Source organism: Myodes glareolus, chromosome 19, assembly GCF_982192425.1.
Source record: "Myodes glareolus chromosome 19, mMyoGla1.1, whole genome shotgun sequence".
Classification (NCBI taxonomy): domain Eukaryota; kingdom Metazoa; phylum Chordata; class Mammalia; order Rodentia; family Cricetidae; genus Myodes; species Myodes glareolus.
The window spans coordinates 60,799,834-60,826,002 of NC_142044.1; the positions used below are offsets into that span (position 1 = coordinate 60,799,834).

Below are 26,169 nucleotides of genomic sequence, written 5' to 3' on the forward strand. Positions count from 1 at the left end.
CAGATTTTCCATGACATTGGCACAGGGGCGGGGACACCATGCCTACCTGGCACAGTCCCCACCCCCAGTGCCTTCTGGGAAACAGGAAGCTGTCATGTGCAGGTGGCCATGCCTGCCTCCCTCAGGACAACCTGGAAGGAAGTGTGTGCCCTAGACTTCTGAGTGGATCTTCCTATTTCAAGGTCATTCAGCCCCAACTCTTTCTGTCTCTTTGAAGTCAGGTGCAGGGGCCAGGGAGCCTGTCCAGAAGACCCTTACAGGCAGTAGGGTGCAGAGGTCGAGAGGGGAGAAGGAAGGGAACAGAAGACCCAGGACAGGGGGAGGAGGCATGGACTTTGGGTAGGTGGAGTTGTAAGAATTTTAAGAAAGGCAGAACTGGACTCTGTAAGAGGTCAAAGGGCAGCTGGAGCATGACTGCTTCTGGGGTGGGGTGGACACTCTCAAGTCAATCTACTGGTCCTCTCTCAGGCACGGGGAGGCGTACCCTCCCCGCCAAAAGCACACGGTGGCACATCCATTAGTGACACTCTTCTGCTATTCAGAGTGAGACAAACTCGCTTGTCAACAAGGTCTAACCCATAGAAGAACACACTGAGTCCGGTGTGGTGGCACTTGCCTTTAATTCCAGTACCCGGGAGGCAGAGACAGAGGCAGGGGAATCTCTTTGAGTTCAAGGCCTGATCTGTAGAGTAAGTTCCTGGACAGCCATGGCTACACAGAGAATATCTCTCTCTCTCTCTCTCTCTCTCTCTCTCTCTCTCTCACACACACACACACACCCCACAAATAAATAACCCTAATTCTACTACATTTGGTTATAAGTTCCCAAGCAATGTAACTATAGCTCTAAATAGCAGAGGAAGAAATACAGAAAGATAAATGGTAAAGTCTTGTAGCAGAGAAGCAGATTCAGATTAGAAGAGAGGATTTTATACTTGAATCTTTTATCAGCCCCGGGCGCTCAGTGCACACCCTCAGCCCTGGGTGCTCAGGGCACACACACAGCCCTGGGGCATAGCCCTGGGCACTCAGTGCACACACACAGCCCCGGGCACTCATTGCACACCCACAGCCCCAGGCGCTCAGTGCACACATGCGCGCGCACGCACACACACACACACACACACACACACACACACACACACACACACACAGAGCCCTGGGCATTCAGTGCACACACACAGCCCTGGGGCACAGCCCTGGGTGCTCAATGCACACACACAGCCCCAGACACTCAGTGCAAACACACAGCCCTGGACATTCTTTGCTGTTTCAGCCTCTACCCAAAGCATTCTCAAGTACTAATCCCATTCCTGATCAACCCCAACTTCTCTTGTTTCCTAGCCTCCATTGCCTCTTCCCTAGGCCTCCATCCTTTCTTACTAGGTGCTCACCAAGCAGGAGAATTGACTGTTTTGGGTGGGCTAAGGGTAACTGTGTCCAGAGCCCGGCCTGCCCTGGAGCTAACTATAGACTTTTGTTTGACAGACAAGGTGTCCTAGGACACCAGTCAATGCTAACTATGACTCGCTCCTGCCACTTACTTCGTGGTTGGCCTTATTTTAATTTAAGCCTCAGTTTCCTCATCTAGAAGATGGGAATAATAAGGCCATTGTGAAACCCAAAGATGACAATATCTAAGAAACTCTAAATGTTTTGAAAGATAAACAAGGAAATGACAATCTCCAGTCAGAGTGTGCATATGGGATAAGGGGAACAAAGACAGGACTCCCGGGATGAGGTAATGGTTGATCTTGACCTGGGTGGTAGAGCATAGGTGTTTCATTTGTGATGCTTTTAAAACTATACATATCATACACACGTGTTCTGTTTTCAAAGTGAACAAGAAAACGTACATTCTTTGGAAATTTCACACGTGAAGTCTAAGTGCAAAATAGTATCAGGAAGCAAACAGTCCCTTGTTTGTTTCCTCTGCGAGTCTCTAGGATGCTTGATTTTTGCCCAGCTTCCCAGGGTGGAGAGTCGCAGGGTTGTAGCCTGAATTAGCTGAGTGACAAGGGTCAGCTGAGTTAAGCTGTTTCAAATTCAAAGGCTGTTGTTTTCCTTGTTGGGTCTTGCCCAGCGAGGTAGTGGGGCCTAAGGGGTATAGACCACGTGGGGAGAGACTAAGAAGGCTGTCAATCTGCTCAAATTTGGGTCACTTTCCCCTCGGTTAGTCCCCAGGGCAGACTGCTGGGCATCCCTCTTCCACCCTGACTGGCTGGCTGAGCTTGTCCTGCTGCCCACTGCCTGACCTAGATAACGTTCTTATCACACCTGCCCACCACCCCAGGTCTTCTAATAGCCCCCCTCCCCGCTCTGTCCTCAGGGTCAGCATTTCTTGCATCCCCTCTTTTTGCCAGGGGTTCTCAGACGAAGATCCCCAGCCTCCCCATATTAGGTTGCCCTAGACTGTGAAGAACTCACGATTCAAAGCTTCTCAAGGCTTCTAAAGTTTGGTTGTACAAGGTCCACACCCACTTTCTCCACCCTAGCCAACAGGCTTTCTCCAGCCAAGGGAGGCTGTCCCTAGGAGACTCAAAATGTAGAGGGCAGGCCCTCCTGCCACCCTGGCCAGGGACCCCATGCTGGGCCCCCCACACTGGCACCAAGGAGCCCTCAGGGCTGAGCCCACCCTGCCATCAGAGGCCACAGGAATGTCCATGTGGGCCAGCCAGGGCCTGCTTGGTGACTGTCCTCTCCCTCCCCCACAGTTGACTCCCGCTCTGTTTCTCCCTGACTCTGCTTCTGTTTGACTGTGTGATTTGGTTTCTCTCCCATCCTGGGTTTTCTGTGGAGCTCTGTGTCCGTCCACGGTCCATCCCAGCCATCCTCCTGCGGGGTGGCCAGGGATTCTGATCCAGGCCCTTGGCCCGTGTCCCTGCTGGCTCATTAAGTCTGCCCCTTAGAAGTGACTGAGGAAAAGGTTTCCTCAGACAACCCCAAAGTCCAGCGCTGCGATGAAGAGCAAGGTAAAGAGGGAAGAGAAAATCTTGTCTACTTCTAATATCCAGGAGGATAACTATATGATTTTCTTCAGGTTCACCTTCTTATTTAGCTTCTCTAGGATCACGAATTATAGGCTCAAAGACCTTTAACTATGGCTAGAATCCACTTAGCTCACCTTCCTGGACCTGGAGGGAGGGGGGAGGAACTTGGACTTCCCACAGGGCGGGAAACCCTGACTGCTCTTGGGACTGGAGGGGGTGGAGGAGAGGGAGTGGGGGGAGCAAGAGGGTATTGGGATGAGGGGAGGAAGTGGAAATCCTTATAAATAAATAAATAAATAAATAAATAAATAAATAAATAAATAAAGAGGGAAGAGGAAGCCGATCAGCCTGAGGGAGGAGGATGGAGAGCAGGGGGAGCTGAGGGGAAGTTTTGCGAGCCTGAAGAGCCACTGAGCCAGGTGGGGGTTGCCTGAGGCCTTACAGAATGTGAGTAGACAAGGAAGTTGAGTTCTGGGGAAAGACAGGGTCTTGGGTAAATACCTGTGGTTTGAGGCCTAGATTCTGACAATCAGTTCTCCCCAGTGTCTAACCTCAATCTCGTCTACCTTTTCCCTCACATACTCCAAGTACAAATACTTCGCTTCACAATCAACCCCACAAAGTGTTTGCAGAAGGCCCAGAGTCTTTCCCCTGGCCTGGGAAGCCACCAGTGTCCCCTCTATCACCACCAGGGACCAAGCTGCGGGCCGAGACAGCTCGAGCCATGCAGACAATCGTCCTTTCCCATGCTCATTTGTGATTCTCTTCCCGCCTCTCCACCCCTTCCCCACCAGCTGCTTAAAATATTTCTCAAATAGAAAAATCTAACCGCAGCTGGAAACAAACCCCAGAGTTAGTCTGGGACGTGGGAGCTGGCAAGGCAAGTTGCCTGGGCTTTAGCTGGCTGTGGGAGGAAGGGCCTCTGCCTTGGAGACAGGCCTCCTGCAGTGCTGTGCAGGTGGTACCCAGGCCAGAAAGGGCAAACGACCCATCTCTAGTTCCACAAATAGACAGCAGAGATGTCATGTGACAGGTCCTGTACCAGGCTGCAGAGGACACAGCTGGTTTAATAAGAGCAATGGGCATGACAAGGAGGTTAGGACTTAGCTGGAGACTCTTTGATGGCAGCTGGCATTAGGGAGTGTTCACAACCCAGGAGACCTTGGCCTAAGCATTCCTAAATATAATGGTTCACTTTAAGTCCTGGTGTGATAGAGACAGGCAAATCCTCGGAGCTCACTGGCCAGCCAATCCAGCCCATCAGTGAGCTACAGGATCAATGAAGTCTCTATCCCTAGAAATAAATGCAGTATGATAGAGAAGGATACCAATATTGGCCTCTGTTGACCTCTGTCACTCACAGAGAGGTGTGACTCACACCTACTCGTGTGCTTGGACACTGACACATACAAGGAAATAGCAAAACCTTATCTATGGCTGGTTGGATCCTCAAACCCACTGAAATCGAGGATCAACCACATTTGAAACAAAGTTCTTGTTATTATTCCCCCCGAGCAATACAGTATAACAATTACTTAGATTGCAGTATATATTATATACAGTCTAGAGATAGTTACAAGTATACATAGGATACGCGTGGGCTATAAGCAATGACCATACCGTTTTACATAAAGGACACGAGCATCCTCGGGTTTTGCTGCCTGCAACCCTGACACCAACCCTGAGCATGCTGAGGGCCCACTGTACAAGCAGCCTGAGATCTCGGAGTGACATGATCCCCAGGGAAGGCCTGTACTAAGCTTTCTTTGGGGCCGTCAACCGGCTCCCAATTCAAGACATGGACACCTCTTTTTTTGTTTGTTTGTTTTGTTTTTGTTTTTGTTTTCTGAAACAGGGTTTCTCTGTAGCTTTGGAGCCTGTCCTGGAACTAGCTCTTGTAGACCAGGTTTGTTTTGAACTCACAGAGATCTGCCTGCCTCTGCCTCCTGAGTTCTGGGATTAAAGACGTGCGCCACCACCACCTGGCTTGACATGGAGACTTCTTATTAGTTTTGCATGCTCTGCCTAGCTTAGACTTGTTTCTGGCTAGTTGTTTTTAATTTAAATTAACCTGTTTCTCTCTATCTATCTTCTGCCTCTGGGCTTTTTACCTTTCTTCTGTATATCTTACTTTCACTGCTTCTCTGTGGCTGGCTGGGGGCTGCCTGACTTCTTGCACTGGGTAAGTCTCTCATTCTCTCCTTCTCTTGTTCTTCCTTCCAACCCTAGATTTCTCCTATTTATTCTCTCTGCCCACCAGTCTTGCCTATCCTTTCTTCTGCCTAGCTATTGGCCATTCAGCTCTTTATTAGACCATATCAGCTCTTTATTCACCTTAGGCAGGCAAGGTGAAACAAATGCACGACATTTTACATAATTAAACACACATCCTCGCATCGTTAAACAGTCGCAGCATAAACAAAACTAACACGTCTTTTACACAGTTAAAGTCATATTCTGCGGCATAAACAAATTGAGCACATCTTTGCCCGATTAAAATAATATTCCACGATAAGGATCAGCGTCCTTCCCTAGGTCTTCGTGGAGAAAGTAACAGCTGCATCCAGCCGCACAGCGAGTCTTCTGAGCTCTGCCCACAGCAGATTTAGAGAGATGAAGCGGAGACAGGACCCGAAGGGCATTTCCAATGCATGGTGTCAAGCAATAGGAGCGCCATCCTCACAATGCCCCAGGGCCCATAAAGGATGCTGGTCCGAGGAAGATGCCCAGGTGAGTGGAGCCTAGTCATGGCAGTGCAGCCCCTGGCATTTGTACCCCCTTTCTCTGGTGTCCTGGCCTTTTCTCACCTCCTAAAGCCTCAGCTTGTCTTGTTTGGGATGGCTGGGCCAGCAGGATAGCCACACAGCTCTAAACCTCAGGACCCAGGAGAGAGTGTCCTGGGCCAGGAGCGAGAGTCCACCCCCAGCCCCACAGGTATTCCTCTTCTGTCCCCCGTGACCTTTCTTGGGATCTCTAGAACCTCTGGACACATACCCTTTTAGATCTGAAACCTCCAGGAACTCCGGATGGGCAGTGTCCTGAGACACCTGAGAGCCAGCCGCAAATGCTCTACCTGATGGATACCCAAGACTAACCCCAAAATTGTGGCAGAACTGTCAGGATGCTAGCCTGGCTGACTTTGTGGGTGCCTTAGATCCGAATTTCTATGGACCTGTTGGTGGACAATTAACAGGGTGAAAATAGTTGGCCTTTTTCTCATGCCTACTGAGGGGCAGGCACTGCTCTAAAAGCTTTTGTGGATTAATTTTTTATGGTTTCAACAATTGTCCCCAAGAGGATATCAAGGTATGGAAAGGGTTAAGGACAGTGAGGGCCAAGCAGCTGGTGACTTGCTGGGCCAGCACTCACATCCAGGTCTCCAGGCTCCGGAGCCTGCACTTGTGATGCTGGCAGAGTTCTGTCTGCTGCCTTTGTTGTTGCTGGTTTTGCTTTGTTTTGTCTTCCAAGACAGGGTTTTTTTTTTGGGGGGGGGGGTTGGGGTTTTTTTTTGAGACAGTGTTTCTCTGTGTATGTAACCTGTACTCTGTGTAGCTGTCCTGGAACTAGCTCTGTAGACCAGGCTGGCCTTGAACTCGCAGAGATCCACCTGCCTCTGCCCAAATGCAGGGATTAAAGGTGTGCGCCACCACTGCCACTGCCTTTTGAGTGAGGTGCCTGGAGGGCAGGATGTGTCCTGTTCCTCACTGTGTCCCAGGGCCTAACGTAAGACTGGTTCTCAGAACGAGAGCCAGAGCTGGGGGTGGGTGGGGGCTGGCCTTGACTAGTTCAAGGTAGAAGGTGTACGTGGTAGGGGTGGATTTACAGAACTCTGTGTGAATAACCTTCCCATGGCTCATGACATCATGGGTGAAGGAATTCAAGCCAGTTCTGGATTGACTAGACCCCAGCAGTTGCCTCTGGCTGCAAGAATCAACCTGTTTCAAGGTAGACTTGCCAATGGCACCAAAATCCCTTCCTACCCCACTGTGCCAGACAGATGAAGCCAGACTGCGACCTGCAGCTGCAGGCAAGTCTGTGTTGTGTGCTTCCTCTCTCGGACTACGCAGCTTCCTTTCTGTGGAGGGGTACACTGCCAATCCTCTTGAGGATTTTGTGGGAGTCTCAAGGTGCAGTCTACTAGCCTCCTGCGCCCCCTGGTGGAAGAACAAGGAACGACGGGTCCTCCTCTTCTCTGCAGTCTTGATTCCCTTCTTCCCTCAGTCCCATCTCTTTTTACTTCCATTCAGTTACCCTTGATTCACTTCCTGTTCAGTGGCTTCCAAGAACACAACATGCGATGGGGATTCTGTGTGTAAGTGTGACACTCTGTCCATGTTCCAAGATTCTCTTTCTTACACACACACACACACACACACACACACACAGACTTATTCATTCCTTTTCTTTGCCATGCTCTTCAGGAGATTCAAGGGCCGTCATCCCAGGCCTTAAAGACACACAGCCTGGCTGACTAACAGGATGCCACAGGAGCTAGAGGTCCTAGAGGGCCAGGATCCAACATGGACTGACCAGATGTCACAACAGCAACCCCAGACGGAAAGTTCAGTGTGCCCCAGGCTGAACAAGAGGTCTTTCTGTGGCCTGCCTCCTGGAGTCTAAAAAAAAAAAAAAAGCCCAGAATTTGAGTGATCTTGGGAAAGGAGAGTTGACCTCAAATAATCAAGGAGTTTTAAACTCCAGGCTACACTTGGGGGTGGTTCTGAATTGGACTTCTAGTTAAATATGATTTTTTTCTGGGTTCCCGAGGTTGGGGAGGGATTTCTAACAGCCCTTGCAGCTAGGATACTCAGGGGACACCCTGAGCTAGATCTGTGACAGCATTTGCAAGTGGGGCCTCCTTCTTAGTGCCCAGCGGAACCTGGTGGCAGACTGACTCAGAGCTTGGCTTGGGGTGGGGGCTTGGATGTGTTATCAGTTCCTTAGCATTCCTTCCTTTCCTACCACTGCAGTTGGGACATCAGCTTCCCTGTTCCTCAGCTGCTTCCCACCCCATGTCTAAGTATGCAGAGTTCTTAAGTACAAAGGATTCTTCTCTCCCTCTCTCTCTCTCTCTCTTTCTCTCTCTCTCTCTCCCTCCCCCCCCCCTCTCTCTTTCTTTCTCTCTCTCCCCCCCTTCCTTGCCTTAAAGAGTTGGTCTTCACTTAAAGAGTGTCTTCACTCTAGAGACACACGAGCCCAGGCCTCAGAGAGCTCTGGTTCATGTGAGAAAAATGACAGCACAAACAATTTCAAAGAACTTACGTGCCCCTTCAGTCTGTGTTCAGTCTGTGTGTGCCACAGTGGCTTCAGCAGAGGCGCTAAGGCTGCCGAGTAGGCAGGCCCCTCTGTAAGGCTCACCGGCGAGGAAGCAGCGGTCCTATTGTTTTCTCTGACTGTCATTTAATCTTCCACGGGTTTCCCATCTATGGATAAACAAGAGGGGCAGAATGAAGTACCCTGAAGGACGCGTCTGAGTGAAAGTCCTTAGCTTCCATCAGTACAGGGGAACATTAACAGCTCAGAACTCTGCAGCATCCTGCTTGAGTAGTGGGGATAGGGGAGGGGGAGGGGGCCGGGGCTGTGCCCTCCCTCTTCTAGGGCCTCCAGAAAGAGCAGCATTATGGGCTCTCGCTATCCTCAGTCTGTAGGGCTAGGTCCCATGATGATTGTGGAGAAACTGGGAAGGCTGGGAGCTCAGAGATGCTCGGGTGCCCCCACTCAGCCCTGGCCACCCGAGAGCCCCAGTGAGCTCACGTCTACAGCTACTCCCCTATGCATAAATCGGATGGTGAGACAAATCTGGAAGCTAGACACAGGTGAGAAGCGATGGCTGTCTCCTCAGGAATGTGCTGGCCAATTAAGGTTCTTCCACAGAGGGCTCAAGAAGATACAGGGACTACTCCCTCAGGCCATGCTGGCCAGCCTCCAGGCTGGGGAGTTGTGCAAGGATTTACTAAGGGCCTCCTGCACACCTGGATTCCAGGTGTGAGTTACCATTGACCCAGGTGTGTGGTCTCTCTGCCCAAGCCACACTTTTAGGAGCAGACAGTCAAAGAGCCTCAGGGCTCTACTGGTGATGTCCCAAGTTCCCTTTCTTGCCCACTAATCCAAGCCCTGCCTCTTCCCGACCATAGGTTTTCTGCTCTCAGCCTTTCTCCCCCATTGTGGAGCAGCCCCAGGTCTCAGTGTTCTAGGTTCTTCCTCTCTAGCTGGCAGGTCCAGTTGGTACCGTCTGCTTCTCCCTGCTTCCACCACAATGCCCACCCACGGTGTGAACGTCAGGTTTATCTGCAAGTTAGCACCAGCAGGGTGTCCAGTAGAGGGTACCATTTGATCTCTTGGTAGAGAACAGGGTTATTCTACAGGTGAATTACTTGCCAGAGTCTTCTTCATGTAGGAAAGCCTAGGCCAGACAGGTCTGGATTACTCTCTCTTGGGGGGCAGGTGTTCTAAGAACGGAAGCTGGCAGAGCTTAGAAACTAAGTGGCCTACACTGTGTGGCTAAGGCAGTCTGTACATACCCAGTCTTTGGCTGGGTATGGTGATGCACACCTTTAACCCCAGCATTAGGGAGGCAGAGGCAGGGGGATCTCTGAGTTTGAGGCCAGTCTGGTCTACAGAGCAAGATCCAGGACAGCCAGGGGTACAAGAGAAATCCTGTCTGGAAAAACAAAACAGTAAACAAAACAGAAGAGAACAAAATAAACAAACAAAAAACCTGAAACCCAAAGCCAGCCATCCAAACAAACCAAGACTTTGCTATTTATTTGCAAAGTTTCTGCATTTGTTAGGATTGCATCCCACTGTGAAGATGTGAAGACCCAGTAGCCAGGTATTCTTTCAGGGACTAGATTTCTTTTATCCTTTTGTGGGACTCTCCTCACGGCCTCATAGTCACAATACGGCTGTTCTAATCTCTAATATCAAGCTCTAAGTGCAAGTAGGAACTGTCAGAGGATCCCTTGAGTCTCCACCTCCTTTAAGGGTGTTTCCTAAATTCTACACTCTTACCCCTCATTGGCCAGAACAGCAATACATGATCAGCCAACTGCAAATGGGAACTGAGCAGTGTATTTTTAGCTGAGTGTTTATTTCTCCCAACTTACTGAAGTAAGAAACATATAGTGCCATAAAAATTTCGAAGAAAGAGCTGTGTAAAAAGACATTTCAGGGGATGGCTGAGGACCAAAGGTGGCTCTTGTTTTCACACTACAGGCCTAGACTAATGGTGGTCAACAGATAAGGTCTAGACAGTTACAAGAACCATCCACAGTTCCCATAGTATGGAAGACGGAGTCTCTATTCATCCAGTTCTAGAATATCAAAACAAGTCTTCTCTTTCTACGTTTTGGTTTAAATAGAATCTCACTTTACTGGTGGCCTCCAACTCTGGCAAGCTAGTCTTGAACTTGTGGCGATCCTGCCACATCTTTAGCCCTCTTCACCTGTTGCATTCGCTGCTGTGGCACTTGAGTTTTGGGGAGCTCTCTTGAACCCTCTATGTCCATCACCTTTTTTTTTTTTTTTGTGGATGGTAGTCCTGAAATAGGTCTGGGGCCCCTGTCACAGTGGGTCTGCATATGCTCCAAGGCACTCAGATCCTCTGCCAGAACCGGAACGGAACCTAGGGCAGGATCTGGGTGTTAGGTTTCTTTACTCTTTGAGTCCCTGTGGGAATGGCTTTGGACACAGGAGACGCCGTCCTCCTCCTATACAGAAGCGCTCGGATCCGGAAGCTCTAGTGAGCCTTCCCTAGTGTTTCTTGGGTTACTGAGGAGCATCGCCCCTCCCACGGCCGCCCACGAGCGACTCTACTGTTCTCTGCCGCTCTCTACCGGCAGCTAGATGCACTGCAGCTGCGCTGCAGGAGGGGGCGCACCAGAGCTCAGAGCGCAGGCGCAGACGCTCGCCTGCGTCCTCCTGCCACCGGCTTTGTCATTTGTGCGCCTGCGCACGGGGGAGGCGTGCGGAAGAGTCGCTGGAGAGGGCAGGTGGAGGGAGGAGTGGTCCAGACAGTAACTGCCCGGAGTTGGTGCGCCTCAGGTCCGGGGGCTCCCGCGTTCCCCCGGCCTGGGAGACCTGAACGCGTTCGGAACTTGGCTTTTTGCGGGGGGCGTGACCTGAGCCTGCCTTCTCAGCTGGGAGTGGAGGAGAGGGATCGCTGGGGCCTTTTATTAATTTGGTGCCTGTTGTTTTGTTTATCCGGAATGCAGCCTGTTAGCCCTTCAGAGTTTGCAAACAGGGAGGAAGGCGGCGAGGCTGTACCACTGGGGAGCTGGGTTTCCCAGGCAGTGAGGGGTGGCCTGGTCCAGCGAGGGCCGGTCCCAGTTCCTAGCTACCTGGGGGGGTGGGGAGGAAAGGAGGGTGGACAGCACCGGACACTTGCAAAATGAGGGCCGCAGTAGGAATTACAGGCCACACTTAGAATAGCAACTTGTCACTTAGTATTTTACATTTCTTGTAGAAGTGATTTTCTTTTTCCTATAGTGACCGGGTATAGACACTAATACACGCTCATTTACTGCTCACCCCTCCCCCCATGTAGGAAATGACACATGGGGTCTCAGCATTCCTCCTCTGCCCGTACATTTTGTCAACGAAAGAAGGATGGCAATCCGGAGGACTTGCAGGCTGAGAGAGAGCAGGAGGAAGCCATCGCTCAGTTCCCCTATGTGGAATTCACTGGGAGAAATAGCGTCACCTGTCACACCTGCCAAGGCGCGGGCTACGTCCCAGCAGGTGAGACCTGTCAACTATCCTGGAGAGCTCTGGTGTCTGCTTCAGCCAGCCCTCCCTCTATAGTCACAGACTGCTCCGAATTGTCGCCAGCCCGACTGACCTGATACTCTTGGGCAGATTGCAGGCTTCTCTTGATCATATAGTTGGAACATTCTTCACTTCTATTATATAATTACTTCCTTGGTTTCTTTTCCGGTAACTGTGATAAAATGCCCTAACGGAGCAGTTTAGGGGAGGAAGGGTTTTTTCTGCTTCATAGCTCCAGGTCATAGTCCATCACTGAGGGGAAGTCAGGACAGCGGAATTTAAGATTGCCCGTCACATTGTAGTCATAGGAAGCCAAGAACAAGGAATGCTTGTATTCAGTTTTCCCCTTCCTTTTCATCCAGTAGAAGATCCAGCCTATGAAACGGGTGCCACCCACGTTTAGGGAGGGTCCTTCCGATTTCAGTAACCCCGTTAAGAAAATCACTCACAGACGTGCCTGCTGGCCAACCTAATCTAGTCTAGGTAGTGCCTCACTGAGACTTCCCAGATTCCTAACACAGATGGACACTATCATCCTGGCCTCTCTCTGGCTTCATACATTTACTTCTCTGCTGTGGGCTATGTTGACAAGGCTGTTTTTCTATTGCTCTTATTAATAAGGAGTGGCACAGTATTGTGGAGGAGCAGTCCTGAAAGCTTCTTTACAAAAAAAAAAAAAAAAAAAAAGGCAGGGTGGCTCAGTAGCCCGAGGTCAACAGAATGCCAGGAGGTGGGGAGAGAGGACAGGCTCAGGAGTGGAGCCTGGGTTATCTCTAGAAACAGCTGTTACTAAATTGACCCTGGGGGTTGGGAGTCCCTGATGTAGAGCTATTAAGAACCTTGGAAGCCATGTACTCCCGAGCGCCAAATGAAAAGTGAAGAAACGGTGGTTTAAGACATTCTGTGAAGGGCTGGAGAGATGGCTCGGTGGTTAAGAGCATTGCCTGCTCTTCCAAAGGTCCTGAGTTCAATTCCCGGCAACCACATGGTGGCTCACAACCATCTGTAATGAGGTCTGTTGCCCTCTTCTGGCCTGCAGACATAGACACAGACAGAATATTGTATCCATAATAAATAAATAAATATTTTAAAAAAAAAAGACATTCTGTGACTGCCAAAGACCTAAGGCCAGAATACAATCCAGGATCCACAGCCCTGGCAACACTGATTAAAGTGTTATAATTTGTGCCATTCCCTATAGGTTTATGTTTATTTTTCCCATATTTCTTTCCTTTTTCTTCTTTTTCCTTTTTTAAAATTTCTACATTTATCAGTTTCTTGTTCCTGCAATCAGAAGTGTATGTCTTAGTGTCTGGTCCCCACACGAGCCTTTGCTGTGGCCATTTGAAGCACGTGTGAAGGAAGGGCACCAATATGTGGGCTTTACAGAACGCGTCTTTGCTGCTTTTTTAGAGCAACTCAATGAGTTGGTGGCTCTGATCCCCCACAGTGACCAGAGGCTGCGTCCTCAGAGAACGTGAGTTGACCTGCTCTCGTCCGCTAGCACCTCTTTCTGTCCCCGACTCCTTTTTAGGAAAGGCTACCAGCTAATTATTTGAAAAAGATGTCTGTCCTTGTATCAAGTACTTGTTTAATGTCACTACGTGTGTGTGTGTGTGCGTGTCATGCTGGGACTTGAATCCAGACTCGCTTGTTAGACAAGCAGCCTTCAGCTGCGCTGTACCCTAGCGCCCTCCCGCTGCCCCCCCCCCCATTTCCTTTGGTGCTTTTGCTTAAGTGAAATGTCCCTGTCTCTGTTACAGTCTTGTGTAACAGAAATGTGAGTCTAGAAATATGTTGAGGGTCAAATGGAAGGATGGGATTGGAAGGAATCGGGGAAGCAGGGTGTCCTGGGAGAGGAGCAGATGCTTTAGGAAGTAAAATGACCCGTTCCTCTTCTCAGAGTAAACAGTGTTGAAATGGGTTAAAAGTCTTCTCCAGCTTCCTTCTTTCTTGCCTAGTGAGTGGTTCTGGGGTCTTTGTACTTCCCCTTCATGCCCTCCCATTTTGCATTAATTATGACCATTGAGAGTTTGATATCCAACAGTCCAACCTTGCCCTGTGCTATCATTTACAGTAAACAGTATGTCCTCCTGTCGGTCCTGCTCTGTCTCCTGGCATCTGGCTTGGTCTTTTTCTTCCTGTTTCCACATTCAGTCCGCGTGGATGATAGTGGCATCAAAGTGGTGAAAGTCACATTTAATAAACAGGACTCCCTGGTAGTGCTCCATGTCATGGTAAGACGTAGGGCCTCACTTCCTGGGTTGTGCATTTGCCAACCTCGAGACCAGGAAGCTCAACATCGATCTCCTCTCTTGCCCCTTCCAGGCCACCTTGAAAATCAGAAACTCCAACTTCTACTCCGTGTCAGTGACCAACCTGTTCAGCCAGGTTCAATACATGAACGCCGTGGTTGGCACATACATGACCACTAACGTCTCGGTCATTCCCCCTCGGAGTGAGCACCTGGTATGTTGTTCTTCAAGGGCCTCTCTGCTCACATACCAAGGAGGAGGACAGGTGCTGTGGGAACACTGTGAGCAACGGGAAAGAGACAGAAACAGCTAGCGTTTAAGTACGTGGGCAGTAAAGTAATTGATGAGAGAGGGGCAGTTACCAAGTCTGGAAGAGGTGGAGTTACAGCCTGGAGCCCAGAGGCTTGGAAAGGGACGGGGTGGGAAGTACTTCCTTGGGCTCCCTGTCTAGGGAAGGTGCTTTGGATGTGATGGAAGAACCTCCAGGTCTGTAGGTTGCCAGCAGTAATGCTGTGATGTCAAGCTTGCTTGTTCCAGGCTGATGCCAGGTCTTGTCTCGTTTTCAGGTGAATTTTACAGTGAAGGCTGAGGTGGGAGGACCATCTTCGTATTTGTAGTAAGGACAGAGTTCTCTGCTGTGCTGTCTGCCTGGAGGGACGCGGAGCCCTCCTTGATTGGCTCTTTCCCTGGCTCTGCCTTAAGCCCCAGTTTTGGCCTGCAAACTCCTGAGCTCCGGCTTCCTGGAGAGCTTGGGGGAGGAGATAGCAGTTGACGTGTGACTGAAGTGCTGGGATGTCTAAAGAGAAACATTAGCAACTCTAGCATTTAAATACGCCATGGCTTCGGAAAACCAGGAGCCCAATCTGGGACATTGAGAATGACACTCTGAGGGTCTCGGTCCTTGGCAGTACTTCGGTCTGAAGGGGAAGCATAGGGAAGAGAAGGCACCCCCAAATGGTTTGACAGTGTAACTCCACACTGTCCTGCTGGGTCTCCTGGGAGATTGTGTTGTTCCTGGTTTACTGTTTCCAGCCTAGTGACCGTGTCCATATTTGTGGTTGCAGCTTCTTCTGCACGGTACCTGCCATCCTGGTGCACAACATCATGATCTTCATGAGGTATGTCCCCTTTCCTATCTCCTGCTGGCTTTTCACCAAGCCTCCTGGGAGCTTCCAGCACTCACTAGAGGCACGTGGCTAAAAGAGCCATCACCTGCCTCGCAGCACGGACCCGGCAGACGCGTGATGTCCTTTAGAGGTGAAGTCCAGAACCCCGCACAGGTTGCCAGGTTCCTGACAAACAGTTAAACATCATGTGCCGGGGTCTGGAGAGAGGGCTCAGCTATCAGGAGCTCTTAGCTGCTCTTCTAGAGGATCCAGGTTTGATTCCCAGGCTCCATCCACATGGTGGCTCACAATTGTCTATGTTTCAGGGGATCCGATATGTTCTTCTAGCCTCTGTGGGTACCGCACATACATGTAGTGCACAGACGTACATGTAGGCAAAACGCCTACGTACATAAAATAAGATTTTTTTTAAAAAAAAATTAAAAGAAATGTTGCCTGAAATAGGGTCTGGTTTAACTAAGTGTGTGGCCCTGTCAGAATCCTCGAGAGTAAAGAACAGACCGGCTTTCTCAAAGTGTGAGTACTACGTATTTGACCAGTTTCCTCTCTGGTGACAGAGTCACCAGTCTTGAAACTGTGACAGGCATCTGAAATCCGAGGATTTGAGTGAGGTTTCTCAGCTTTGGCACAGTTGGCATTTGGGCCGGGGAGTTCTTCCTTATCAGTGACTGTGGGTGCTTAGAGTGACCTCCCTGTCTCTGTGTGCTGCTGGGAACGCTCACCCCCTCCACCTCACTCAGTTGTAACTACCCAGAGATACCCAGATGTTGCCAAAAGCTCCGTGGGGTAAAATCATCCCCGGTTAATAGCTGCCGATCCGGAAAGTGACCTCGTGACACAGCATTTTTGGACATAGGTCCGCTGGCCTCCTAGTTACGTAACCATGGAGATAGTGCCTGGGACCCAGATGACCGTTATCCCTTCGACTTGGAAGAAAAGAAGTTTTTCCTGTTTAGTCAGCCTCTTCTTGGTTTTCTTCTGGCTAGGACCTCTGTGCAGCTTGCATACATTGGCCACACATCCCAGAGCGCCACGGAAGCACAGCACTATGTGGACTGCGGGGCGGATTCCACGGTTGTCTAGAGCCTGCCGTCGGTTCTTCTGTGGCTGCGCCTGTCGAAGGAAGCTGACGTCTGTCCTCACAGCCCAGCGTCTGTTCGTGCTTGACCCTGCTTGGTGTCGGTGGAGGGAGTGGTTCTCCTAACCCACGAAAGCATCCTTCCGCACTCAGGGGAGAGCCGTCTTCGCAGCAGCACCATGTGCTCCTCTTGGAATCAGCAAAATCACTGCCCAGTGCCTAGTCTGTGCCTAGCAAATGGCACTCAGTTACAGTTTGAAGAACTGAACACAGATATTTTTGGCTGTTATTGAGTCTTTATAAGTTGGGAGGAGCCAGGGTTCTAGCTTTTCAGACCAGAGTGACATGAAGGTAGGATGTTGGTGCAGCTGTAGATATATGGATGCCCCCTTCATGTGCACAGAAGCATCAGCAAGAGGGGCGTCCAGAGGACCTTCAGGGAGCCCCTTAGTGGCTGCATTGATTTCCATCTGCTCCCTAATACCCAGGGGCTTTGCAGAAAGGTTTTAGTGCCCCCCCTTTCCCTGACAAAGTTTTTATGTCCCCACCCCACCCTGGTCTATTTTAGGACTTCATGTACCTTTGATCCACTGGCTAGACATGGATTGGGGATTTGATAGAAAAATAAACCATGCTTTTAATTGATGTGCACTGTCTCTGATTGCCTGTGTGCCTTTGCAGGCACCCAGGAGAGAAACTTGGAAGAGTTGTTTCCTAAGGGGACACCACAGGGTTTGCTGAGGGAAGGAAAGAGAAGGCACCTCAACTGTGTGTCCTCCTTGGCCCCAGGAGTGCCTTCAGAGCAACCTCATCGTTCTATGTGCAGAGAGGCAGGTTGCACTTCCAGATCAGAGCACACAGCGCTCGCTCTCTGGAGGTCGGAAATGACCCAGCAGTGATGCCTGAGGAATGAGCCTAGTATGAAGACCTGGTTTGAGGTTGGAGGTTTCTCCTTCTAGTCCCAGACGGTAATTGCCTAGATAGCTTTGTGGCAGGAGGTGGCCAGGCCCAAAGCTCAGCTAAGGTGAACTCCAGCCTCCCACTGCATACCAGCTAAGCAGCAGATGGTGACGGGGCTTCAGACTAGGTTTTACTCCCCTTCTCTTGGCTTCACTTTCAGCTAATAACCCTCACCTTTGAATCTTCAAACTACGATAACTGGTTTGCTAATAGCCATGATCTAGTGAACAAATGCAGGGTTTAGCCCAGCAATTGTGCTAATTAGGTTGCCGGCATGTCCACGGTGCTGGTGACAATGACCTAAAGAGTGAGCACACTGTTTTAAAAACTGATGCCCTCAAAATGAGGCCCTTAAACAGAACGCGCCCCATGTATAAGAAAATGTTCACGCCATTTCCCTTTCTAGATTACGTGTGTCTCTCTGTCTGTCTGTATATATGTGTGTGTGTGTGTGTGTGTGTAGAGGTCTGGAAATCACAGTTGCCTAGACTGCCTGGTCAGAAAGCTCCAGGCGTCCACCTGTCTCTGTGTCCTAGAGCTGGGTTATAGTGGGTCCGCTCCACCATGACCGAAGTTCAGAGAATCCAAGCCTATTCCTGCTCCTTCAAGGATATGACAGGAGGTTTGACCCAGGGAGTAACTGCCTAAAAATGTTTAGTCTAAGGTGTGGTTGTTTCAAGTCCTGCCTAAACAGAATACCTGGCTAAAGGATATAGTTGCTTGATGCTTCCGGTATCGAAGAGGTAATTGCTGTTTGTCCTGTTCTCCAACATGTCGCAAGATCAAGGTGAAAAGGAGAACCCCATGCGGGAACTTCGTATCCGCAAGCTGTGCCTCAATATCTGTGTTGGGGAGAGTGGGGACAGACTCACCCGGGCAGCCAAGGTGTTGGAGCAGCTCACAGGCCAGACACCTGTCTTTTCCAAAGCTAGGTACACCGTCAGGTCCTTCGGCATCAGGAGAAACGAAAAGATTGCTGTTTACTGTACTGTCCGTGGAGCCAAGGCAGAAGGTGCGGGAGTATGAGTTACGGAAAAATAACTTCTCAGATACTGGGAACTTCGGCTTTGGGATTCAAGAACACATTGACCTGGGCATCAAATATGACCCAAGCATTGGGATCTATGGCCTGGACTTCTATGTGGTGCTGGGCAGGCCAGGTTTCAGCATCGCAGACAAGAAGCGCAGGACAGGCTGCATTGGTGCCAAACACAGAATCAGCAAAGAGGAAGCCATGCGCTGGTTCCAGCAGAAGTATGATGGGATCATCCTTCCTGGCAAATAAATTTTATCCAAAAGGCCAATAATCTCTCTTTATAAATGAAACTCTTCTCTACTTTGAAGATACCATGTTCCTTTGGTTATCTAAGAGGAAACTCTCCAGGAAGTGTCTTTCAGGAAGTAAGAACCGAGGGACTTCAAGTAGCTCCAAAGTCTGCTAATGGCAGTTGCTTCCAGAAAGAAGAACTGCAAGATGGGAAAATAACCCGATGGAGCCCTGGCCACAGTGGGTCACTCTGCCCAGCCCTGCTGGCTAGGGGATTTATTGATGCATTATTCTGTCTGGAGAGACCTCCTGCTTTCCCTGGGGCATCAGGGATCCAGGACTTAATAATAAGCCCACTTGTCCTCGCTTTCCTCCCTGGGCCGGATCGGGATGCAGAACAAGAGGCCAAGCAGGGCGTTTTCAGTTGGCTTTTGATCCTCACTGCACTCCCCACCTAACCCCTAGCTGCTTCTCTCCATCCCCTGGGGAGCAGTTGTATTTATGTCTGAGTTTCCCTGGGCTGCAATGAATGACCCAGGTACTCCACGGCTTCCCCTAGAGCTTTAAGCTAACCGTCAGGGTCTGCTGGACATTTTATTCAAAGTGGTCACTGTTGAGGGTAGTGGAATGAGCCGGGAAGTTCTGATTCTCAACCCAGGGCAGCTCTTCACCGCCACCTGCTGTCTGAGACAAGTTTCACATGTTCCCAGTAGCTGTCAATTTACACTGATGTAAGTTGCTAATTTTTCTTAGGAAGTAGTCTAGTTACATGGGAGGGTGTGTATGACATTGGGACTCAAACCCAGGCAGGGGTTTGCATCATGCTAGGGAAACATTCTACCACCAGGCTACACTCCCAGCACCAATCGTGTGTTTTTAAATATCAGGTTGTCGTTTTGCTTCCTTGGTTGCCATGAGTTAGCCCTGTATACATCACAAGTTGAATATTAATGCAAATAATTTCCCTCCCAATTCTCTGATTTGTTTTTCTTATTTCTCTAAAAGAAAAGCTGCCAAAGGGACCAAGATGGTTAGAAAACAGCATGACTGTGATGTTTATGAGATGCTTTGAAATTTGTTTCCCAAATCCTGCTGTCATGGAATTTATCTCCTGCCCAATTCACCCATGACCATCGTCACGGCCCTCTAGTGGAGAGGGGACCAGCGTGCTCATTTCTGCTGTGCACACCCAAGGCATTGGAAAGCAGAGGATGCCCGGCCTGTAGGGCAAGGCTTCCCCCTCCTAATCTGGAATTCAGAGGTCTGTAGACGCTTTCAGTGAGGATCTAGAGAATGGCGAATGGGCATGGAGTGAGGGGGGACGGGACAGAGAACTGTATTTTCCTCTCCTTGCTCCAGAATCTTACAGAAAAGATGCAGGTAGCCATCCAGACCATTTGCATCAGTGGCCCCCAGGGGTTTGGTCTCCTGCCTACTGTTCCCCCATCCACCCCACTTCCCACGTCTCCCATCCAGCAGGGCATAACCACACACACTAAGATCCCAGCACACCGTAGCTTTGCTCCAGCACGCTGGAGAGATGTGGCCCATGTTTAAGAACAAGGTCATCCCTCTGGTTCCCCAAACTTCCCAACAGTGGATCTAAAGTTCTAGTACAGGGTCCCTGAGAGTTGTGTGTGCTGAGCTTTGGTCCTCAGGGTGGTCCTCTTGGCTGGAAGCTTGAGAAGTGGAGCCTAGTGGAGGTCCTCAGGTCACCTCAAAGGGCTCTGTGGGGCCTCTTCCCCTCACTCTGCTTCCTGGCTGAAGGCATGAGTCATGGCTTTGATTGTGCCCTGCTATGACAACTCTGTCAAAATCAATATGATTGCCTGATTTTGTAAACAAACCTAACAAATGAATCATTTTCTAATCCTACTTTGTATTTTTATCATTTTGAGACTCAAAACTGTGAACCAAAATGAATCTTGCTTTATTTCTTGGGCAGTCCATGTTAGTTTTGTTTCAGTAGCATGGGGCTAACTAATTCAATTTCGTCTCTGGTCTCGGGTCACCCTGGATTCCACAAAGTGCCAAAGTTTACAAAAGAGGTGTGTGTGTGTGTGTGTGTGTGTGTGTGTGTGTGTGTGTGCAGTGTGGTATCAGCGACCTGGATTGAAAGGTCAACAGACAGTCCTGGGACTATATTTCTGCATACCTGCCAGATCAAGGATTAGTAGAAGCAAACAGAAGAACAAAACACAAGTCAATGTGTCCTTTCCAATAATTTTTTGGTTTTTTTTAATATCAATTGATGTTTTAAAAAATACAGAGGTGTTTGACACAGAATAGCACCATTGTGTAGGACACACAGTTCCTACGCCCAGCCCCTGTGGGGGGTCTGCTGGCTGGGCTGGGGGCAGTCACTCAGGGGGCGTTTGACTCACACCAGTTAGTTCCCTGCCTCTGCCTTGACCCAAAGGTCTTACAGGAAGACAATAAATAAATAGAACACCGAGATTTTATTTTGCAGTCTGCCCAGTTCAGGTCTCTTAGAAAGGGGAAAATAGTCCGAGCTGTGAGGGTCGGATGAATGGACGTCAGGTCAGGTCAGCCATTCAGTGCAGATCCTAGAGTGACTGGGGTTGGAAGGTCCTTGGGTCCTTTGGGTTCGCAATGGATTGTGTTGTTTTTGGGTTCAGGGTTTTACAAGAAGCAGACAGGCCCTATGTCCACACCAAACTCCTGTTCAGGGCCTCCTATGTCCATGGGTGCAATGTCAACAATGGGAAGGCGTGAGGTCTTCTGTGACCGGTACTCGATGACAGTCTTGCCCCACTTACCGGTGTGTTTCTAGGGAGGAAGGGGGGAGATGTTATTCAGTAGATGTTTTGTAACCAAGGACAATTGCCCAATACCCGCAAACAAAGTGTGAACTATGCTAGGGGGTTCCTTAAGACTTTTCCTGGTTGCCCAAGTCCTCTCCAATGTTTTCCTTAATGACAGAGCCCTCCTCTACCTTCTTGCCCCCCTCTCCTATTTTCACAAAGGGCTTCCCATCTGTGATGGCCTCTTCCCTCTCGTTGTTACTCCCATACACTTTTTAGGAATACTTTGCTCAGTGTCCCTGAGCATGTGGGCCTTTATTCCCTCTGAACGAGGAAGTGGACAAGCTGATACAATATCTCTCTCCCTCCTCTGCCGCTCAGCGTGTCCCCTCACATGTCCCCTCGACTCCAGCCTCTGCTGAGCCATCACTCTGGGACCACGACACTTGCCACAGCCTCAGCCCCACTCACCGTGCAGCCGTCCTTCAGGGCTGTGTACGTGAACCTGCTGTTGCCCTCAGCCCTCATCTCCACATCATTGGAGCCCTGGATGAGCAGGGCCTTCTTGAGGTTGCCGGCGGCTTCGTCCAGGTAGGCGATGCTGTTCTTACAGTGGTAAGTGATGTTCTGAGAGCCCTCGGTGGACAGTAGACGAAGGAAGGTCATCTGGACGTTAGCGGTGTTGGGAGCCAGGTTGCCATCACCATAGCTGAACTGTAGTAGGCAGAGGGGTCCGGGTGTGAGATCTGAGGACTGGCATTTGCTGGGATAGGGGGCTGATGAGAACCCAACTGTTGGGGGCTCAGAGCATCTGTCAGGGTGCTAGAGTGGTGTGGAGGACTCTAGGGAGTGGGGCAAGCTCAGAGAGCCTCTTCTCCAGCTACAATAAAGAAATGCTCTTTTTTTCCCCCCTCTTTCCTCTAAAGCCCGGAGAACACTGGTGGAGAATGTGGGGAAGGTGCTAAAATATCTGAGGAGAAAGAAGAGCAAACGTGAGGGAGGGCCAGCCTGGCCTAGAGCACCGGGCACTCACGTGGAAGCCTCCGTTCATGGTTTCTCCAAACCAGACATGCTTCTTCTCCTTGCCCTTGCTGCTCCACCAGTTCTTCTTAGGCACCGTCGCTGGGTTGGGGTAGACGCAAGTCTCGCCTGTCTCCATGTTGCAGAAAACTTTCATAGCGTCCAAGGTGCAGCCCTGGTTGGGGTCAATCCAGTAGTCTCCTGTGGGAAAGGAGGCGGCACCCATCAGGCAACTCAAAGCTGAGGGCCAGGCTGGCTGCTAACAGCAGGGAGCCTACTGGGAAGCTAGGTCAGGGGAGACAGAAGGACCAGGGACAGATGCACATGGGGAAACCTAGTGCCAAAGAGGGGGCCAAGAATCGGGCAGAAGCAGTGCTGGCCTGGAGTCTCTTCTGTCACTGTCATTCACCAGAACCTTCCAGATCTGATCCTGTCCCACACTAAGATACAATGGCTACCAAAGGTAGCCATACTGGTGGGCTAACTCCCTGCTCTCTGGGGCAGGGGACCTGTGCTCCAGGCTCACCGCTCTTCCACTCGGGGTGGCACAGTTTCAGGTCCTGGCAGGTTCGAGCGGGATTCTTGCGGGAGCCGTCAGGGCTGCGGATGCTCTCAATCTGGTTATTGAGTGACTTGAGGGTGGCATCCACCTCCACGTCGTGCTGACGCAGGGAGCTGGCTGCCTCGTCGGCCCGCATGTACTGCAGGGGATCAGGGCCCTTCTCTCTCTGGCCTAAGCCGGCGAAGGCTGACATGTCGATGCCGGGACCGGGAGGACCTGGAGGGCCAGGGGGACCAGGATTTCCAGGAGGACCCTGCAGCAGGAAACAGAGATGTCAGCAAGGAACCATGGGGAGAAGTCTACCTATGTATCTGACCTTGTGGTGGGGACAAAGGGCAGCAGGACCAAGAAACCCACAGCAGCTTCCCCTTTCCTCCCTGGCCCTTCTTTCCTACTTCCCAGAATTCATCATGGGCCATGTGACCCTCTTAAGGGCCCTCAGCCTCTAGGATGCCATCACCACTAGCTGCCTGCTGATGCTTCAAAGATGTCCTAAGCACCTATAACATGCTAGGAATACTTTCGGTGGCAGGGAGGGGTCAGGAAACTTACAGCAGGGCCTGTTTCGCCTGAACGTCCACGGGGACCAGGAGGCCCAATGGGGCCAGGGATTCCATTAGAGCCATCTTTGCCAGAGGGACCAACGGGGCCAGGTGGACCCTGCAGTCCAAGAAAGAGGAGACCGTGAGAAAGCTGTCCAGCTGCAGACCAGCCACAACAGTGTAGGTGGCCACCACTGGTCATGCCACTCTGCTCGGGTGCTATGAAACGCTCGGCCATGTACCCTAAATCCATCTCCATTTAGCCAAGAACCAGCAGGCATCTCCATGTTTCTCTGACCCTCCTAAGTCACATTTATGAGATCTTTTTATCAGTTTGTCTTCCGGTCACTGTGACTTCAGGTGCTTGGGTCCATGGTCATGGTAAGAAAGTCCTTTTCTCAGGGTACCTCTTGAGTGAGGACGGCTCAGTCCAAGACTCCCCAGAGAAGCAATGGCCACCGCCACCTATCCCCTGACCAAGGCCTTGGCCCACCAGCAGAAAGGCTTACTCCTTCCCCCAGAACTATCTCACTTACTCTAGGGCCAGAGGGACCAGCTGGGCCAGAAGCACCTTGATCTCCAGAGGGACCCTGTGGATAAGAAGAACATAGTCAGTGTAAACACAGCTGGATGTAGAAATCTGTCTCCTGCAGAACAGGGAGCAAGCATGTGCCTCCTGCCCCTCTCTCCCACCCCTTCCACCTGACAGAACTCAGGGGCTTCTGAGGAAGACCCCAAGCCTTTTTAGTAACAAGGGAAGCTCAGTGGACCTGAAAAATGGAAGGCCTTGGGCTGTCCCCTCGGGGACAATGACATGCAGTGATACCCACCGGAGGGCCAGGCAGACCCTGAAGTCCAGTGAAGCCTCGGTGTCCCTTCAATCCCCTCTCGCCAGGTTCTCCAGATTCTCCTTTGTCACCTCGGGGGCCTTGAGGGCCCTGTGAACAAGGAAAACATTGATTCAGTCAAGTCTGGGTCCGTATGGACCTAGTGTCCCTTCTCAGTTCAAGATGCTCCAATACTCACTGGGATTCCACGGGCTCCAGCAGGTCCTGAGGGGCCCATAGGACCTTGTGCACCCTGTGAGGGGAGAGTGCAGACAACATCAGGGAAAGATCAGGACATGAAGCCTCTTCTTCACACCTGCCTAGGGGCCCAGAGGCTCCCCAGAGCCAGGTGCTACCTCTAGGTGCTCAACACGGGGGGAAGCAAACACGAAACACCCCCTGCCATGTCTGAACTCTGTATACTCACAGACTCTCCTCTGTCTCCTTGTTTGCCAGTTGGGCCAGCAGGGCCAGGAGAACCTGGGGGCCCGGGAGCTCCAGGAGCACCCAGTGCACCAGTCTCTCCGCGATCACCCTGTAGGAGCAACGTATCAGGTTCAGCCAAGAAGATTTCAGAAGAGGTGGGAGGAGTTCCACTGGCACATTAGCACAGTCTCCCAGCCCCCGTCCCAGGATAGACACCTGTCACTCACCTTGACTCCAGCTGCACCATCTCTGCCAGGGGGTCCATCAGCACCAGGGCTGCCCTAGACAAGGGACGTAAGAATTTACTTAGATCTTCTCCCTGTTTGCTCTCTCACTCCTATCTGAAGCCTAGGCCCATTTGTGTCTGCCCAGCTAAGGCTTTGGGGCTCACACATCCGCTGTGAGCTTCCATTCCCTTCTCCTTGTACACATCCTAGTCTCTGTGTGTGTCCTTCCCTCCAGATCCTCCCACGGGTGACACCAAGCTCCGGGGCTCACCTCTCGTCCAGGTTCACCTGCAGGACCTGTCAGGCCAGGAGGCCCCACGGGGCCAGGAGGACCTCTGTCTCCAGATGCACCAGGTGCACCCTGCTTGCCAGGCTCACCCTGAAATGATAGAGACAAGGACCATGAGTATCCATGCTCAGCACCCCTGCCAAGACTCTACCATTCCCTTCAGAGGGTACAGCTGACAGAGGGATGTTTCCAAGGATACTGAGTCAAAGGAAGACTTCGGGTGCCACTATGACAACTGAGCCTGAGCCTGACCCAGGCCTGGCCTAGCAGGTCTGGAGGGGAAAGTGTTCTTCACTCACCGATGGGCCAGGAAGGCCAGGGAATCCTCTCTCACCACGCTGTCCAGGCAGACCAACAATGCCCCTTTGACCAGCCAACCCCTGGGGACCTGGAGGACCATCAGAACCCTAGGAGAAGGAGAAAGTACTGACACAGAGGCTTGCCCTGGCCCTGACCCTTCCCATCCACTGCGTGCATTCTGTGTGGCTTCCCTTCCCACAATTCCCACAGCACTCCACCTTCCTCCTCGTGTTTAAAGGAGCCTGGGTGCCTCTCATGGGCCGGGTAGGGTACTTACAGGGGGACCATCATCTCCAGGTTCTCCTTTCTCGCCAGAAGGTCCTGCAGGGCCTTGAAGTCCAGGGTCACCAGCTCGGCCAGGGGAACCTGGGTCTCCTCGAGCACCTTTGGGGCCATCTTTTCCAGAAGGACCAGGGGGACCGGGGGGTCCAGGGTTGCCCTAGGAGGAGCAGATATGGAAAGTGATGACTTTCTCATTCAAGGAATGACTTCTCCTCATTCAAGCTATGGAAGCCATGTGGCTCGGAGGCCAGGCATTCCAAACTGCCCACTTGTGCTTTTCTCTCCCCTGTGACAGCTCTGGGCGGGCAACTGTGGCTCCATCACCCTGCTTTGCCTTTGCTCCCCCATGTAGGGTTCCTCCTGCTGGATCATCTGCACCCTGTATAACAGGTTCCCCCTGAAACAGCTCCAGCACTGCCCCTCTGACCCTAGCCTCCTGTTCGCCCAGTGATGGCGCATGGAGTTTTTCCTTCCTTATCTCCCACC

General features: G+C 51.0%; 2 protein-coding genes, 1 long non-coding RNA gene and 1 pseudogene across 4 annotated transcripts in view; 2 read left to right on the forward strand and 2 right to left on the reverse strand.

Annotated features, from left to right (window-relative positions):
• Nucleotides 1-4,470: 4,470 nt before the first annotated feature.
• LOC125407278 (uncharacterized) lies at nucleotides 4,471-12,113 on the reverse strand. Its single transcript, XR_007234162.3, has 3 exons — nucleotides 11,830-12,113; nucleotides 8,253-8,413; nucleotides 4,471-7,606 (listed from the first exon to the last, which is right to left on the reverse strand). It is a non-coding gene; the product is annotated as an uncharacterized LOC125407278 (long non-coding RNA).
• Nucleotides 10,907-16,861, forward strand: Tmem106c (transmembrane protein 106C). 2 transcript variants are annotated; one of them, XM_048444716.2, is made up of 8 exons: nucleotides 10,907-11,033; nucleotides 11,536-11,729; nucleotides 13,170-13,233; nucleotides 13,834-13,993; nucleotides 14,085-14,225; nucleotides 14,578-14,627; nucleotides 15,076-15,129; nucleotides 16,125-16,861. In XM_048444716.2, the coding sequence occupies exons 2-8, from the start codon at nucleotides 11,546-11,548 to the stop codon at nucleotides 16,219-16,221; spliced, it is 750 nt and encodes a 249-aa protein (XP_048300673.1). In that variant the 5' UTR covers nucleotides 10,907-11,033; nucleotides 11,536-11,545; the 3' UTR covers nucleotides 16,222-16,861. The 2 variants fall into 2 exon arrangements, with proteins under 2 accessions (XP_048300673.1, XP_048300674.1); XM_048444717.2 differs by lacking the exon at nucleotides 10,907-11,033 and adding an exon at nucleotides 11,034-11,172.
• A 1,051-nt stretch (nucleotides 16,862-17,912) lies between these two features.
• On the forward strand, nucleotides 17,913-18,483 carry LOC125407174 (large ribosomal subunit protein uL5 pseudogene; annotated as a pseudogene).
• Nucleotides 18,484-20,654: 2,171 nt separating this feature from the next.
• Col2a1 (collagen type II alpha 1 chain) overlaps nucleotides 20,655-26,169 on the reverse strand; it is a 29,207-nt gene continuing 23,692 nt past the window's right edge. The window contains exons 42-54 of the mRNA XM_087899224.1: nucleotides 25,679-25,840; nucleotides 25,401-25,508; nucleotides 25,084-25,191; nucleotides 24,813-24,866; nucleotides 24,587-24,694; nucleotides 24,359-24,412; nucleotides 24,163-24,270; nucleotides 23,869-23,922; nucleotides 23,343-23,450; nucleotides 22,755-23,043; nucleotides 22,242-22,429; nucleotides 21,680-21,922; nucleotides 20,655-21,233 (exon numbers count right to left, since the gene is read on the reverse strand). Of these exons, the coding sequence (XP_087755350.1) occupies nucleotides 21,087-21,233; nucleotides 21,680-21,922; nucleotides 22,242-22,429; nucleotides 22,755-23,043; nucleotides 23,343-23,450; nucleotides 23,869-23,922; nucleotides 24,163-24,270; nucleotides 24,359-24,412; nucleotides 24,587-24,694; nucleotides 24,813-24,866; nucleotides 25,084-25,191; nucleotides 25,401-25,508; nucleotides 25,679-25,840 (1,731 nt within the window). The 3' untranslated portion in view covers nucleotides 20,655-21,086. The remainder of the gene's footprint in view (nucleotides 21,234-21,679; nucleotides 21,923-22,241; nucleotides 22,430-22,754; nucleotides 23,044-23,342; nucleotides 23,451-23,868; nucleotides 23,923-24,162; nucleotides 24,271-24,358; nucleotides 24,413-24,586; nucleotides 24,695-24,812; nucleotides 24,867-25,083; nucleotides 25,192-25,400; nucleotides 25,509-25,678; nucleotides 25,841-26,169) is intronic.